This window comes from Pteropus medius, unplaced genomic scaffold (genome assembly GCF_902729225.1).
Source record: "Pteropus medius unplaced genomic scaffold, Ma_sr-lr_union100, whole genome shotgun sequence".
Lineage (NCBI taxonomy): Eukaryota > Metazoa > Chordata > Mammalia > Chiroptera > Pteropodidae > Pteropus > Pteropus medius.
The window spans coordinates 1,825,717-1,840,856 of NW_024351730.1; the positions used below are offsets into that span (position 1 = coordinate 1,825,717).

The 15,140-nt window shown below is 34.5% G+C and overlaps 1 protein-coding gene across 29 annotated transcripts in view; it reads left to right on the forward strand.

The window, feature by feature from the left end:
• Positions 1-10,674, forward strand: part of LOC120588007 (LIM and calponin homology domains-containing protein 1) — a 94,906-nt gene extending 84,232 nt beyond the window's left edge. For 20 of the 29 annotated variants that reach the window (XM_039845077.1, XM_039845089.1, XM_039845092.1 and 17 more), the window contains 3 exons: positions 660-768; positions 3,012-3,114; positions 7,798-10,674. In XM_039845077.1, coding sequence (XP_039701011.1) covers positions 660-768; positions 3,012-3,114; positions 7,798-7,823 — 238 coding nt within the window. In that variant the 3' untranslated portion in view covers positions 7,824-10,674. The remainder of the gene's footprint in view (positions 1-659; positions 769-3,011; positions 3,115-7,797) is intronic. The other 9 variants (XM_039845090.1, XM_039845087.1, XM_039845078.1 and 6 more) reach the window with 2 other exon arrangements.
• The last annotated feature ends 4,466 nt before the right edge of the window (positions 10,675-15,140 follow it).

Below are 15,140 nucleotides of genomic sequence, written 5' to 3' on the forward strand. Positions count from 1 at the left end.
CCAGATTATAGAGTCAGAGTATTTACGCTGGAAGAGATAGTGGAGATAACCTAGTCCAGTTCTCTTGTTTTAAAAGTAAAAGGGAAACCCAGAGTGAGTTCTTTATACTAGATCACAAAACTTAGTGACAGAGCAGGGATTAAATTCCATATCTGTCTGGGACCTGTTGGGCCATATCACAATTGCCTCTCTATTTTTAAACAACAAAAAAATTGTTTTTCTTAAGTAAAAAGAAATGCCCTAGTGGGCCAATGAATCAATTACAGAAAATTTTAAAGCAACATTGACACCTTAGTAAAACTAAATGTGATTATTTTGGGGGACTTATAAAAACTTATGATAAATACCTTGAATTATTTCAAGGCATTTGATCACCATGGTTGAATAGACTACAATATACACTTCTTGTAACAAATAACTAAAACACATGTGCACGCACACACACAAAATTCTGTACAATTATGGGGATCTATTGTAGTTAGTCTAACAGTTGTTTGCAAATTATATCTAATGCTCATTATCAGTTTAGTGATTGTCATTTCACTCATGATATAAACATTTTAAAAATCCATGTTTTCTTTTTTTGCATGAGTCTACATGTCTGTGTGTTTAACCAACTATCATAAATGGAATATTTTATTGTGTGTTTTTAAACCTAGGTCTATAAGTGGGAAGAAGCTGTGCTCTTCCTGTGGGCTTCCTTTGGGAAAAGGAGCTGCAATGATCATTGAGACCCTCAATCTCTATTTTCACATCCAGTGCTTTAGGGTATGTATTTATCACTCCTCTCTATGGACAATTTTGTGATGTCTTTTGGCATTGTTCTGTGCTGAGAAATACCTCCTGGAAATCCTGACGGCCTTTGCTCGGGAGGCCGCCCCCTTCTATGTCATACAAAATTGTGCGTGTAGTCCATCCTTCAGGATGAAACTCTCTGCTCTCACTCATCCCTCTGGGATGTTGAGTTACAAGAAGCAAAACGGATTTGTGCAATGTGTCTTTATAAAACAGCTTTTGTTGCTAAATAGTGTGTACTCTACCAGGAAACTCAGAAGGCCGCCCTGAGAAGACAGTGTTACTTCTGAGTCTTTTAGGACGTGTGGATTTATTTGAGAATCTTTGCTGCTTCTCAAATTCTTGTGACTTAATGTTGAAGGTTTTTAGTCTTTTACCTCATGGGAGATTTTCTGTCAATTAAGTAGTTATATAGCTAGTTGTAAAATTGTAGATCTCTGAACAAATATGCCTATAATCCCAAATTGAATATCGCTTCTTCTGAGAACCTGTTCTGATCACCTAGCCTTGGTTACAAATGGTCCTTATAGAACCATTCATGGTCCTTATTGCTCACTATCGAATTATTTAATTATCATCTTTTCTAATAAACTATCAACTCCATAAGTGCAACAACCATGTCTGCTTGGCTCCCCACTATTATTTCTGCACCTAGCAGAGATGGTATCAGTAAATATTTTTAGGTGAATGAATTAACAAATAAACTGAAAATGTGGAGGCCTAGATTCTGGTCTAATAAGTAGACTATTTCCTGCTAATACACAGACGAGCTAACCAGTTATACCTGATTTACTATAAAATTTATGAGTTGGCCTATATCAGCATTTCTCATCTCTTTTTTCATTTATGGACATGTTTCAAATTAATATATGATTTTTGAAACCAAACCCTTTATCTCTGAATAAGAGTCATATTTTTTTCTTTATAACCCTGTTATGCTTTCTTTTTCCTTCTTGAATTTTGTTCTATTTCTTGTGAGTAGCTTCCTCGACTATAAGCTTGCATGGCTTTAAAATAACTCTCACTTTACCTGTAAGCTAAGAGAATGTGAGTAAAGCTGTCCCAAAATTATTAATTTAATTATATCCATAAATCACTGGAAAGCAAGACTTATTGTGAACAAAATACAATATGGATACTTAATGAGGCTCAATGTATCAATATTCTCATTGTAAAATTAACCTAGATAAACTATGTCCCAAATTGTCTAGGAGTGCTTTGAGGCTTAAGAAATGTACTTTTTAAAATTTTACGATAATGTCAGGATAATATATTCTAACACCATAGTTTTTTCTCAGAAACTTTACCAGAACTCAAAAGAATCAAGGTAGCAAAGAGTCTTTGCGGATTCTTAAGGAATAGGAGACTTGCTTTCTAAAATGTCAAGGCTTTTGTTCTCTCTAATCAGTCACTTCCTGGAACTGACCTGATGCTTTAAGGTACATTGCTTCTTTGGTTTATCCCCTACCTTTGCGATATAGATGAACTTGTAACATAATTGGGATGAAGCCTTCCTCTGTCCCAGGTGACCTTAGAGCCTGAGTCTAAGGTTGGCCCCCTTCTCCTGAGCTGAGTCTTGATCTCCTGGCAACAGGCTGTCATCACAACTAACCCCTAATGCCACCTTCTGTGGTACAACCAGCACAGTATACCCCACAGTCTCCTTCTGCACTCAGGCAGACTTACCTGAAAGGAGTTCCATTCTCAGTGGGTCTGTTACTCTGGTTGTCTCCACCTCTAACATGGAATACGAGGTAAACAGCTATTTCCTAGTAATTCTGACTTGGCAGAATTCATCAGCAATCCTGGAAAGCATTTTATTCACAGACAAATTTCAGTTGTCTGTTGTCCATGTGTTTATTTAAAACTACTAGAATTTATCTGTTTAAAATGTTTTTTTTCCATCTTGGTTGAGAAACGGTAAATGATAGAGGTCAACGGCATAAGCTTTGGGATCAACCCAATACCACTTACCAGGTTTATGAACTTGGACAAGTCAGCCAACCTCTCTGAACCAGTGTCCTTGTCTGTAAAATGCTAAAAGTTAATTGTTGCTGTAAGTCAATTCTTAGTGCAGCATCTAACATGTAGTAGATGCTCAACAAATGTGGAGGTTGTACAAGTTATTATTGTGCTATTCATGTAAACAGTAACTAAGCATTACAAAGAAATAATTCCCTTTGCACCTTATAATTTCTGTTCTTTCTACCCTACAGTGTGGGATTTGTAAAGGACAGCTTGGAGATGCAGTGAGTGGGACGGATGTTAGGATTCGAAATGGTCTTCTAAACTGTAATGATTGCTACTTGCGATCCAGAAGTAAGTACTGGTGTAAAATACCTTGAGATGAGTGGATGCAATCATATGCTTTTCATAGAACCCAATTTAGGAGTTCTATTATTTCTCTCCATCAGTTGACACTCCTCCTTTAAGGGAATGAGTTATTAATGTCTAGGTAAAATAAGCGATGTTGAAATAATCCTTATTTACCACTTGTTTCTTACTGGAAGTTACTTCTTTGGTGTGGCCAATTTCTTTTCATCCAGAAGTGCATTAATACACCAGCAGGTAAAAACTGTAGGTTGATTTTGAGACATTGCCTGAGCTCACCATAGAGATTTTGGTGAGTTAGAAGAAAGATAGAAGGTCTGTGAAACACTATTCACTTGTTGAGGCATGTCTTTAGAAGACCAGCACCATGTGCAGGTAGTTTAAGTGTAAAGAATGGCTCTCCATTGTCCATCAAACCAAGCAGCAATTCCTCAATATCTATGTGCCCTTCATTCAGGAGTTTTATGGCAATTGTTGTTCTCGACTAAATTGAAAGTTCCTCGAGAGACCAATGATGGGTTCTGTTTCTCTGTGAATCCCTGCCCCCTCCAAATACCTTAGTACATAATTAGGGCTTAACAAGTATGTGCTGCCTTGAAGCTTTCTTGAGCAGCCTACCCTCAACCTTGTATCTAGATTTCCTACCATAGAATGTTCATGTTAGTTTTGGGGGCACCAGGGGGTGCTGTTGCCCAGCTGCTTAGAAAATCTGAAAATAGCCAGTGGCTTAGCTTCTGAATCCCTCCTTCCTCACTCACCATCGTAAGTACAGTCATTCTGGTGGATAACCTAGACTCTAACAAGAGACTTTCCTGTGCAAATTTGTCAGTCAGAAACTCTCTAAAAAAAATGGGACTGAAGAAATAGAGTTTGAATTCAAGAATGCTTTATTATTTCTCAAAGTAAATGAAGTAATATTTTTACAGCTTAACATCTCTAAATCTGTGAGAATGAAGACTTTAAGAGTAACAATTGAAATTAAATTTTTTATAGCTATAAATTTAGTAAAATAAGAATACGGAAAATAAAAATTTAATCAAACTCAGGTGATTTTGATCTATGATAAACATTTAACCTGAGGTCAAAGCAGTTCCAGCTGAAAGCTGGTACAATCTAACTGGACTATTTATATTATGTATTATATTTTTATATTATATACTTATACCAGGTATTATATATTATACATATGTAATGTATTATATATGATATGTTATATACGTTTATACCATGAATAAATACATATGCATGATATAAATATGTATAATATTGATATTGATTTTTATACTATCTATTAAATACATAAAATATGGTAACAGTATACCATATATATCATAAATATATGCATGCATACATAAATATATACGTGTAACATATAATAATTATGTATTATTTTAACTGTATTTTGGGGGGGTTTTTATACATTAGTAAGAATGAAACTAAACCCTTTTTCCTGCAGTTTTTACAATGCTTTTTTCTATACTCTTCTATAAATTATACTTTTTGTTAGCCTGTAGCCCAGCTCCGTGTGAATCATGGAACCAGAAGAGGGCATTGTTAGGTTGAGGGACTGTTGAGCCAGATTTGAAAAGTATTGCAAATCTAAATTTCTTTCATAATTTAAAGTGCTTGAAGGATGCCAGCAGAGAACAAACATGAACCCACCTCTGGGTGACCTGTTTTCATCCAGAGTTTTATTTTAATTGAGTAGTTGGGTGATTCATTGTAATTTCTTTTGAAAATTAGCTTTTCAGTCCTAGGCCAGGAATTTTTCTCCTGTGTATACAAACATTAAGGCTATTAACTGCTTTTAATTCCAAATCTAAAGACAAAAACCGTGGCATTCCTGTAACATTTTCATACGATGAAAAATAAGAAAGTGATTTGGAGATAAAGATAGGATTTTTTTTCTTGGTTTTTATATTTTTAATGCAGTATTTTACAAGGATTATTTTTAGTATACTAAGAAGAAAACAAAAAGTCTCATTCTCTCTCTGCCTGGATAACCTCTATAGACATTCAAAAGAATAGATAAGTAAAAGTTATAAATCATACAATATTAGAAAAATTAGATCATTAGAAAGATACCAAATTAAAAGTAAAAAAATCTCAAGAGTTAATGACTATAATCACTTTTATAGTGTTCTGTACCTAGTTTTTGTTGCTATTGTTTTTAACTTAATATATCTTGGCAATTTTTCCATATAACATGTTCTTTCTCCTCATTCTTTTTAATGGCTTTTTAATAGCTACATACCATCCCATTGTATGGACTTACCATAATTTAAAACTAATTCTCCATGATTGGGTATTTTGGTTGTTTGCAGTTTTCTAATATTTTTTAAATGCTCCATTGAACATCCTTGTACGTATGTCCTGATATATGTTTGAAAGCATTTCCATAGGGTAGATTGTGAGCAGTGGGACTGCTGACTTAAAAGCGTGTGCTTTTTAAATTTTCAGACAACTTGCTAATTATCTTCCAGAAAAGTACACTGTCCCTGCAAAGTGTATAAGAGAGCCTCTTTCTCTCCATGGCTATGTCAGCTCTGGATATCATCAAACTTAACATTTCCACTCTGCAGGTGGGAGGAGGGGGTGGCAGTGGAGGGAAGCTTCATTAATTGTAATTATAAGTGAGTTTGAACATCTTTTCATATGTTTATTCACCATTATATTTCCTTCTATTAAAAAAAAAGCTTGTATGTCTTTATCCTTTGTCCATTGTAAATTAAAGAGATTTTCTCTTTATTTTATATTTGCTGCTTGTTGCAGTTATCATTTATCTTTCTACCTGATTTTTTTTTTCATAGAAAAGGTTTTCATTTTAGGTAATTAAATATATCCTTTTCTTTTCCCTTTTTGGATTCCTACTTAGAAAACCTCTCACTCTACTCCAAGATCATAAATTTGGCTGAGATTTCTCCTAGAATTGTTTTCTTTTTTTACATGTAAATATGTGACATCAGGAATGTATATTGGGGTAAGAAATGTGATAGATATCCAGCTTTTTTTTCAATTGGCCAATTGTGGATATAACGTAACAAGTAATCCCTTTTTTCCTCACTAATTTGAAATGCCAACTTTCTCATGAACTAAGTTCACATTTTTATTTCAGTCTATTTATGTTTTATTAACCTCTTTAGTCTCTGATATCAAATAGTTTTAAATTATTATAGCTTCATAATATGTCTTAAGATTGAGTAATAATGGCCACCTTCACTTCAATTATTTTTTCCCAATTTTTCTAACTCTTCTGTTATGTTTATTTTTCCAGATAAAAGTTAATATCATTTTCGACTAAACTTTAATTAAGTCAACACATGACAGGGAGAATAACCAGTACATCTGAGAACACTGCTCATTTCTTTCTTGGTGTCATAAGAAAAAATATACCTTAGGAGTGAATAGGTGGAGGGAATAATGAGCTAGAAAAGTATAAATGCACTTGAATTGGTTGAATATCGCCAGATGCAATAAAAGAGTCAGGATGTAAAGAAATGGCTAAAAATAATTTTTCTTTCTTTTTTTATTTGATTTTGATCTGAGTTGAGAAGAGGAGAGATGGATAGATGTGAGAGGTGGTTTACATCATAGGAATTCTAAGTGAAACAAAATAATTTCATTGCGTGGAATAATAAAACTTGAATATATAATCCTATTTTCTTCAAGTAACTAGTCACATTTAAATGAAATTTTTCTCTTGGAAGAGAAAAATAGCATAACAGCATATTAAAATGCAATTCTTAAAAGCAGTGTAAACAGTTTTTAAGTTCATATGTAAATGGGAATGGAAGTGCAAAACAAATTACCTGCCACAAATCAAGCCGTCACATGTTTAACTTGTGCCATTTGTGCCTGGCTATTGGATGACTGTGTCTTTGTGTCTGTTCCATCATTCACTCCTGTGAAATGTGTTGAATGCAAAATCCCCCAGGTCTTTTCCAAAGTCACAATTGCCTCATCACACCACTAGTGCCCAAAATGAAGGAGAAATTTTGTAAAGGTTTCAGCAGGAAATGTGGAGCCCAAACCACTCTTCCTAAATAGCATTGCCAGATAAATACAAGATGCCCAGTTAAATGTTTTTTGACTGTTAAGTTTGAATTTCAGATAAACAATGATTTGTTTTCTATGTATATGTCTCAAATACCGTATGTCTAGCACAAGTATATCCCAAATATCACATGGGATATACTTATGCTAAACATTCACGTTTGTTGTTTATCTGAAATCCAAATTTTACTGGATGTTCTATATTTTTAATTGCTAAATCTAGCAATCCTGTTTTCTAGATCATACATCAAATTCCTCCTGTTGCAATGTATTTATTCTTAGAGAAAACAAAGTAAAGAAACTGAGAGAAGAATGATTATTTTCTTGTTTATTTGCCCCAGAAGACAAAGTAGAAAACTGGTTGGAGATCATACTCCTTTATAGGAAATATGAATCACTTGGGCTCCTTGTTAAGTTCTGGGATGGAGCTTAAAAGTCCACATTTCTAACAAGCTCTAGGTGATACCAGTACTGCTGCTCCTTGGACCACAATTCGAGTAGCAGGTGGCACAAGTTTCCCTCCCTAGAGGTCATGGCTAATTTGAGAAGTTTTTAAAAATATGAATCAAGAAGCATTAACAACTTCAACCAAGTGTTGCTTTGATTTCTTTATCACAGGTGCTGGCCAACCCACAACATTGTGACACGGTTTTCAAGCTTCCAGATCACTCACCATTTCTTTATTGAGAATGTCTCCTGGCAGTTGTCTATCAGAATCCCAGGTTCAGGGGCTTCTCAGCGTTCATCTACTTTCTGAAAAGCTATTCTAAAAGATGGTATCTGTTCTTTTGTAGCACAGTGTTTGTGTTTTTCCTGTTGTTGTTTTATTTTGGTTTGGGTTTTTTGCATTTGTGCAGTATACACACAAAAAATTAAATTTTAATGATTCTGAATAGTTCAAAAGAGGGTCTTAGCATGGTCAAATAGGCTTATGGTTTAAAACGTGTTATTCTCTTCTTTGAGAGTTAAGGAGATAAATGATTCAATAAACGTGTTTTGTTTTAGTATTTCTAGGAATTAAACATTTTATGTTTATAAAATTGAGCTGCAGAAAGTACAAGAATTGCCAAGTTGAGACATGTGGTCTTCTAAGACAAAAGCATAAAATTAGGCATTTCAGAAACTAAAAATCACATCATAAAGCTCTGACCTGTAACTCGTTTTTAATGCAAAGACACTAGTCTGATAATATATACTATAGTTGCGAAACATTTGTGTTACTTACCTTTTGAGGTAGAAGTCATACCAATAAATTATTACACCGTTAGTATTAGGTTTTATGTACTTTGGAAGTTATGTCATTAATAGAGATTGGTCCATCAAATAAAGAGAACCCTTGCAATATCAACTAGACTTACACTCTGGGACATTGCCCAAGGGTAGGAAGAAACCAGAGGGAAATATTTTAGTCATCACTTCCAACATTATTACCAAAATCTGTGAGGAAGTTTAATCTTCAAAAGCATGATGGGTCACTGCTAGCCATAAGGGCTTTGTTGCTTGCTTCTTTTCAGGCTCTAGATTCAATAAGAGACTCAATATAAGACATATGGAAGCTCTCATCGAGATCAGTCCATCATTAGATGAGACCACTGCTTTCCCTTGCCTGCAAGTTCTCCTTGAGGGCCTGAAACACAGGTGTCTAAAGAAAAGCGTTAAGTTCATCCTAATAGAATCCAAATGACATACGATGTGATAAGGTGGTGTCAGGTGGTGTATGATCAAGAACCTACAGTCATATACACCCCACCCACTCCAATGGATATCTGCTCTCTTTCATTCTCCTACATCACCAACTCTCTTTACTATCAAGAATTCTGGACCTTGCTCATGGAGACATTTAGAGAGGAACTCCTGTGCAGAGCTGGTTAATTTTTACCCTGTGTGATGAGTTTCTGCTGACCAAGAAGAGAATCAAGTTACTAAAAAAAATTGTGTTTTAAATCTCCAGGCTGTTTTCTTTTAAGACTGGGGAGAGGAATTATTTATTCTGCCTTAAAATAATGGCAAATAAGTGAAGATGACATTTTGTGAATGTAGACTATGGATATCCTCCTAATAGGTTAATGTAGTCATAAAAGGAGATCGAGTAGATGGTTTTCTGTTATATAAGCAATAATTTTTTTTGTGTCTTATTGAGTATGGCTAGCAGTTATTTATTTACGTGCTAGATGGTTCTCTGCATGCAGATTCTATGTAAGTGCAGAAATTTTCTCAGCCACTTGAGGTGTTTTGACCATTTTGTCATCTGGGTGAACTGCTGTTAGATTGAAATTTACACATCATTTCATTAAAAATTGTGCCTTAGAAAATGCGAAGCTGTTGCACAGTCGATGATGAATTGTAGGTGCAGTGCATTGAGGAGAGCTGAAGTCGCTTCCAAGTTCCTGACTTCTCGTGGAGATATTTTCTGTTTCACAGGGGGAAAAAATTAAACAGAAAAAAAAAATAGAAAAATTTAAAAAGAAAAAAGTTTTAAAAATTTACAGATTAAGTTCAATATTTTGATTAACCACCTGCATGTTTTATTAAATATTTTGATAATGTGGATGTTTACACTTTGCATGATATTAGCAGAATACTTTACCAGAAATAATGCACAAAACATGTACAATATGATCATTCATAACCGGTTTTTATAGAATACTTTTTACATGTGGAACTTCATCCGTTATGTGAGGATTATATGAATATTGCACATTCTCTTCTGGTTTCACAAACCCATTTATACATATTTCTTAGTAAGACTCATTGTACATGTATTGAAGCTAGAATCAAGTCAAGAAAAATAAAGCCCATTCTCCAACTGCGAAATGTGCTTTTCCATAATGAACAATAGGCACCAGCACAGAATAATCTCCAACATTTTCTAAATTCTAATTGCCAACTGTTTCTATTTATATTTGATTTATATTTCATTTGCAGTCTGTTACATGGCAGCTCAGGCAGACTAGATCTTGTTTTTTCCAATGCAGCATAATGAGTATGATCTATTTCTTTTCAAATAATCTTTGAGATCACGGGGAAAAAAAAATGCTCTACTCTGCTGAGCCGCAATGTAAATGTGTTTGCTTAGAAAACAGATGAAGCAAGTGAATGATTTATTGTTCCTGAGGAAGTAGATCTGATTTTTTTTTCATACTCCAAAAGCTAGTCCCTACTCTTTCTTAAGAAAAATGGGTAACTGGTTTTCACTAGCAAACTTTCATGACATTTCCTCATTCTTTCTATGTAGTGTTATTAATGCAATACATATTGTAGTTACTCTATACACAGTGTAAGACTTAACAAACTGAAATGCTCCACCTCATATGTGAGTCTGTCCAAAAGATGTTACTGTTCTGGGTGGGCCAATGTTCTATATCAGTTACATTAACCTTCATTTAAAATATTTATTCTAAAATGCCTCTGAGAAATAGTAAAAAATATTAAGTTGTCTAAAATGCAACAGCTTTTATAGTAAATGTACATTTATAAATAAAATACTCAAATCAACTTTGTATTCCATTGTTTTGTTTTATTTTGTTTTGTTTTTTGGAAGGGGTCAGGTAGATTTTTTAGTTGAGGAAGAGAGAGTCAAACTCTCTTATAGCTTTTCGTCCAGGGTGACAGAGTCAAATGACAGCAATGATGCATATTTACATATGCATATTATGCATTTTGGGGGTCAATTATTTAGGGCAACTCTAATTAACCAGCTGGTTGTAGGAGTCACTAAGGAATTGCCTTTCACTGAAGGATTCAAACGCCTCGATGATACACACAACAACCAGGAGAGACCACGCAAGTGCCAGTGGAAATTATCCGAAACAACCAAATGATGGTCAGGTTCCAGCACTGGCTAGAAAACACCAAGCTTTTTAAAATCACCATATTCTGCCACTTTCCCCAGCTCTGTGCCAAGATTCCCTCATATACACTCCATTTCACTGAGGACCTTTTTCTCCATTGTTGAACCAGGGAATAAATATGCTGTGAAACAGTGACATCCTGTGATACTGTTAGCTTTCCAAAACACACCTGTGTCTTGCCTGGTACTCTGTCCCAAATTCGTAAATGGTGGTAATAGCAAGCAAAATCTTTGAAAATTTCTGTCGCTGTAAGATGCAATATTCTAATTGCCACCACAAGTTGTATTCTGCCTCTTCGCAAAGTTTGGTAGGCAGTTAGTAGTTGCTGCTGTTTCCATACAAAAGTGAATTCTTTGACTTTCATAACAGTTTTAGTGGCTATCAGAGTAGTTTAGTATATTCACTGTTAAATAAAAGTCCATTTAATACAAAACACTTCAAAATGAAGAAAAATATTGTTAATCTAATATGTGATCTATAAAGAATGTCTTTATTAAAAACATTTTACCTCAGATATTTTAAACTAGCTTTCTTTCCACTGGCTTTTTCAAGACCTATGGACTCCTTTTAAGTGTGCTAATCTAGACCACAAAAGAATTCCTCTCCGTTTTTTGGCTTTATCCAAGTCATGGGTTACCAACTCAAGACTAGAGGGACCAGTTAGGCATTGTAAGTGAGAACCAGAGCGGATAATAAAGAGTGGCGTGGACTATGGCAAACTGGGAAGTGCACAGTTCTCTCTCAAGAAGGTGGCAACTAGCTGGCTCCAACCAGTTGTTTTCATATGAAATCTCTAGCTTTTTAAATATTACAGCAATTCAAAACAGCTTCCAACACAATGCCGATTAAAATTGTGAGGCTCCAAAAAATATATCTGCAAGTCTAATTTCATTCTCAGGCCGCCAGTTTGCAACCTATAGCTGAATCTCCTCTTTGCTTTTCTATCAGGTATTACTACCTTGTTCGGCTGTGAGTCCTTTCATTTGTCAAATATATCAAGAAATGGCCATGAAAAATATTTACTTTCTGAGTGTTGGGTCATTAAAGAAAGAAGCTAAAAGAGCCATTAGTCAGCAGGTATTGCTACAGTCCATAAAACTTTTAGATAGCATTATTTGTGTATTTTCATCAGTGATGGTGAGTTTACAAGCACCCACTTTCGGTGTTTTGCCGAACCATGCCCTTCCCCTTGATAGTTTCTTTCTTTCTTCTGAGTGATTCAAAAGACAGAATATTGCCTTGGCCATTTTTAGACATTTACTCTTTCATGTAAATTTTAGGATAAGCTGTAAAGTTTCTCTAACATACCTCTTGGGATTTTGATCAAAATTAAATTTATAGGACTATAATTTTCTAATTGGTACTGTTAGCATCCAAGAATATCACTGATTTTTTCATGTTATTCTTAGACCCAGAAACTTTGCTGAACTCCCTTATTTTATTACATTGTTCATCATTTCTCTGGATTTTTCTATGTAGCAATCATTATCTACAAAAAGAAAAGATTATTTCATCTCTTTCCAGTTATGTCTTCATTTTTTCATGTCTTATTGTATTGTTAAGATGTCTAGTAAATGGTGATAATGGGCATCCCTGTCTCACATTGTTATTTAATGGCCAAAAAGAAATGAAAACATCCTAGATGGCTAGGGAAATAGTTGTGAAAATCATGGTACATTATAATGACATTCTGTCATTGAAAATTTGCGTTTTCAAAAACATTCGAAGTATTTAAAAAAACACAAATTGCTACATAAAGTCATGGTATCACATGATACATATCATGATTCAAGTTTTGTAAGTAAAATGTCACGTTTTGTGACATTATATAAGTAACTCAAGTGTCCTCAGTTTTCAAGACTTACAGGATTGAGCTTCCCATAATATCCAAATGTAAATCCATGCCCCATCCTACAGGGCTATATACTCATTTATTCTGGCCCTCTCTGCAGTTATTTCCGAAGATCTTCAACGCACCCTGGTTTTTGTTTTCCACTCTCTATGCCTGACCACTTCCTCAGGCTGCTGCTTCAGTCAACTTCACTGATTTCATCATTCCTTCTATACTTAAGCCCTAAACTTGGATACAACCCATCACTCCTTTATTCTTCAGAGACCAGCTAACAGATGACTCTGTGGTTTAATAAACTTAAATATGACTTGAGGATAGCATGGCCAAATTATAAGGCAAGAAAGAAAAACAAATTGAAATTCATGTATCATCGCTCTTAAAATCATTGGCCTATTCACAGGAAACTAGGTCCTTCCTTCTTCCTTAGCTCCTGGCCTCTGGCCTGCTGCTGCACTGAGGGACACACTCCTTTCAACTAGAGTTTGCTTTCTCTCTCTATCTTCTCATTCCCCATCCCTGACTCTTGGAATGCATCTTTGTATCTGAACATGCTAAAGGAATCAGAATCAAGCCAACTAAGATTCCAGTTATTTAGAGCTACACTCCGCCCACAATGAAGGCAGCCTGTACCTTACTAAACAACTCAGTTAATATCAGTCTAAAGAAGGAGCACAGACTATGGATTTGCAATGTCCAGTTTCAAATTCAACTTCATCCCTTTCTACCTTGTAACCTTGGGAAAGACTTTTATCCTCTCTTTACCTTGTTTTCTTTACCTGCATAATGAGAATAATAATAGAACATATCCTATAGTGGTTATTAATAACATTAATATAATGCATTTAGGTCATATTCTAGCATAAAGAAAATATTAGCAGTTTTTATTAGCATCGAGATTACCATGTATTAGTAGTAATACAGTACAAGTTGTAGAAGCACTTTATCAATATTCAAGGCTACAGTATAAAAAAACTTTTGCTGAATTTGTATCTCTATGACTAGACAGGCTCACGGTGTAGCTCTTCTAAGAAGAGAAAGACTGCACCCAAAACAAATTTTAGCGTGTACATCTGAACAAAGAGTTCATAAATAGTCTTAAAGCATCCTGCAAAATGAATATGTACCAACTCAAAAAGAAATAAAATATTGAAATCAAAATATCAAGAGCAGTTATTTTTTTAATTTTTATTTTTCAATTATATTTGGAATATAATATTGTATTAGTTTCAGGTGTACAACATAGTGATTAGACATTTATATAACCAATAAAGTGATCACCTCGATAAATCTAGTACCCACCTGACACCATACATAGTTATTACTACATTATTGACTGTGTTTTTTATGCTATCCTTTACATCTATATGACTATGTTGTAACTACCAATTTGTGCTTCTTAATCCCTTCTCTTTTTTTTAATCCATCCTCCCGAACCCCCTCCCATCTGGCAACCATCAAAATGTTTTCTGTATCCATGAGTTTATTTCTGTTTATTTATTTTTTTCTTTAGGTTCCACGTATAAGTGAAATCATATGTCATTTGTCTTTCTCTGTCTTAATCCACTCAACACAATACCCTTCAGATCCATCCATGTTGTTGCAGATGGTGAGACTCCATTTCTTTTTTTTATGACTAAGTAATAGTCTATTGTCTATACGTATCACCTCTTTTTTATTCATTCATCCATTGATGGATACCCAGGTCACCTCCTTATCTTGGCTATTGTAAATAATGCTGCAATGAACATATGGATTCACATGTCCCTTCAAAGTAGTGTTTTGGGTTTCTTAAGGTAAATACCCAGAAGTGGGATTACTGGATCCTCTCTTGTTATAGCCTTTCTTTTAAAGTCTATTCCATCTGGTATAAGTATTGCTACCCTAGTTTTTTGTTTTTCTTTGTCTCTATTTTGATGAAATATCTTTTTCCATCTCTTTACTTTCAGTCTCTCTGTGTCTTTTGATATGAAGTGAGTCTCTTATAGGCAGCATATGTAAGGGTCTTATTTTCTTATCCATCCAGTCACCCTATCTTTTGATTGGAGTTTTAATCCATTTACATTTAAAGTAATTGTTGATAGATAAGTTATTGCCATTTCATTATTTATATTTTGATCTATTTTTTCTTTTTAAAGAAATTCTTCTAACATTTCTTGTAATATTGGTTTAGTGGTAATGAACTCCTTTAGCTTTTACTTGTCTGAGAAGCTCTTTATCTGTCCTATGATTCTAAATGATAGCTTTGCTGGGTAGAGTAG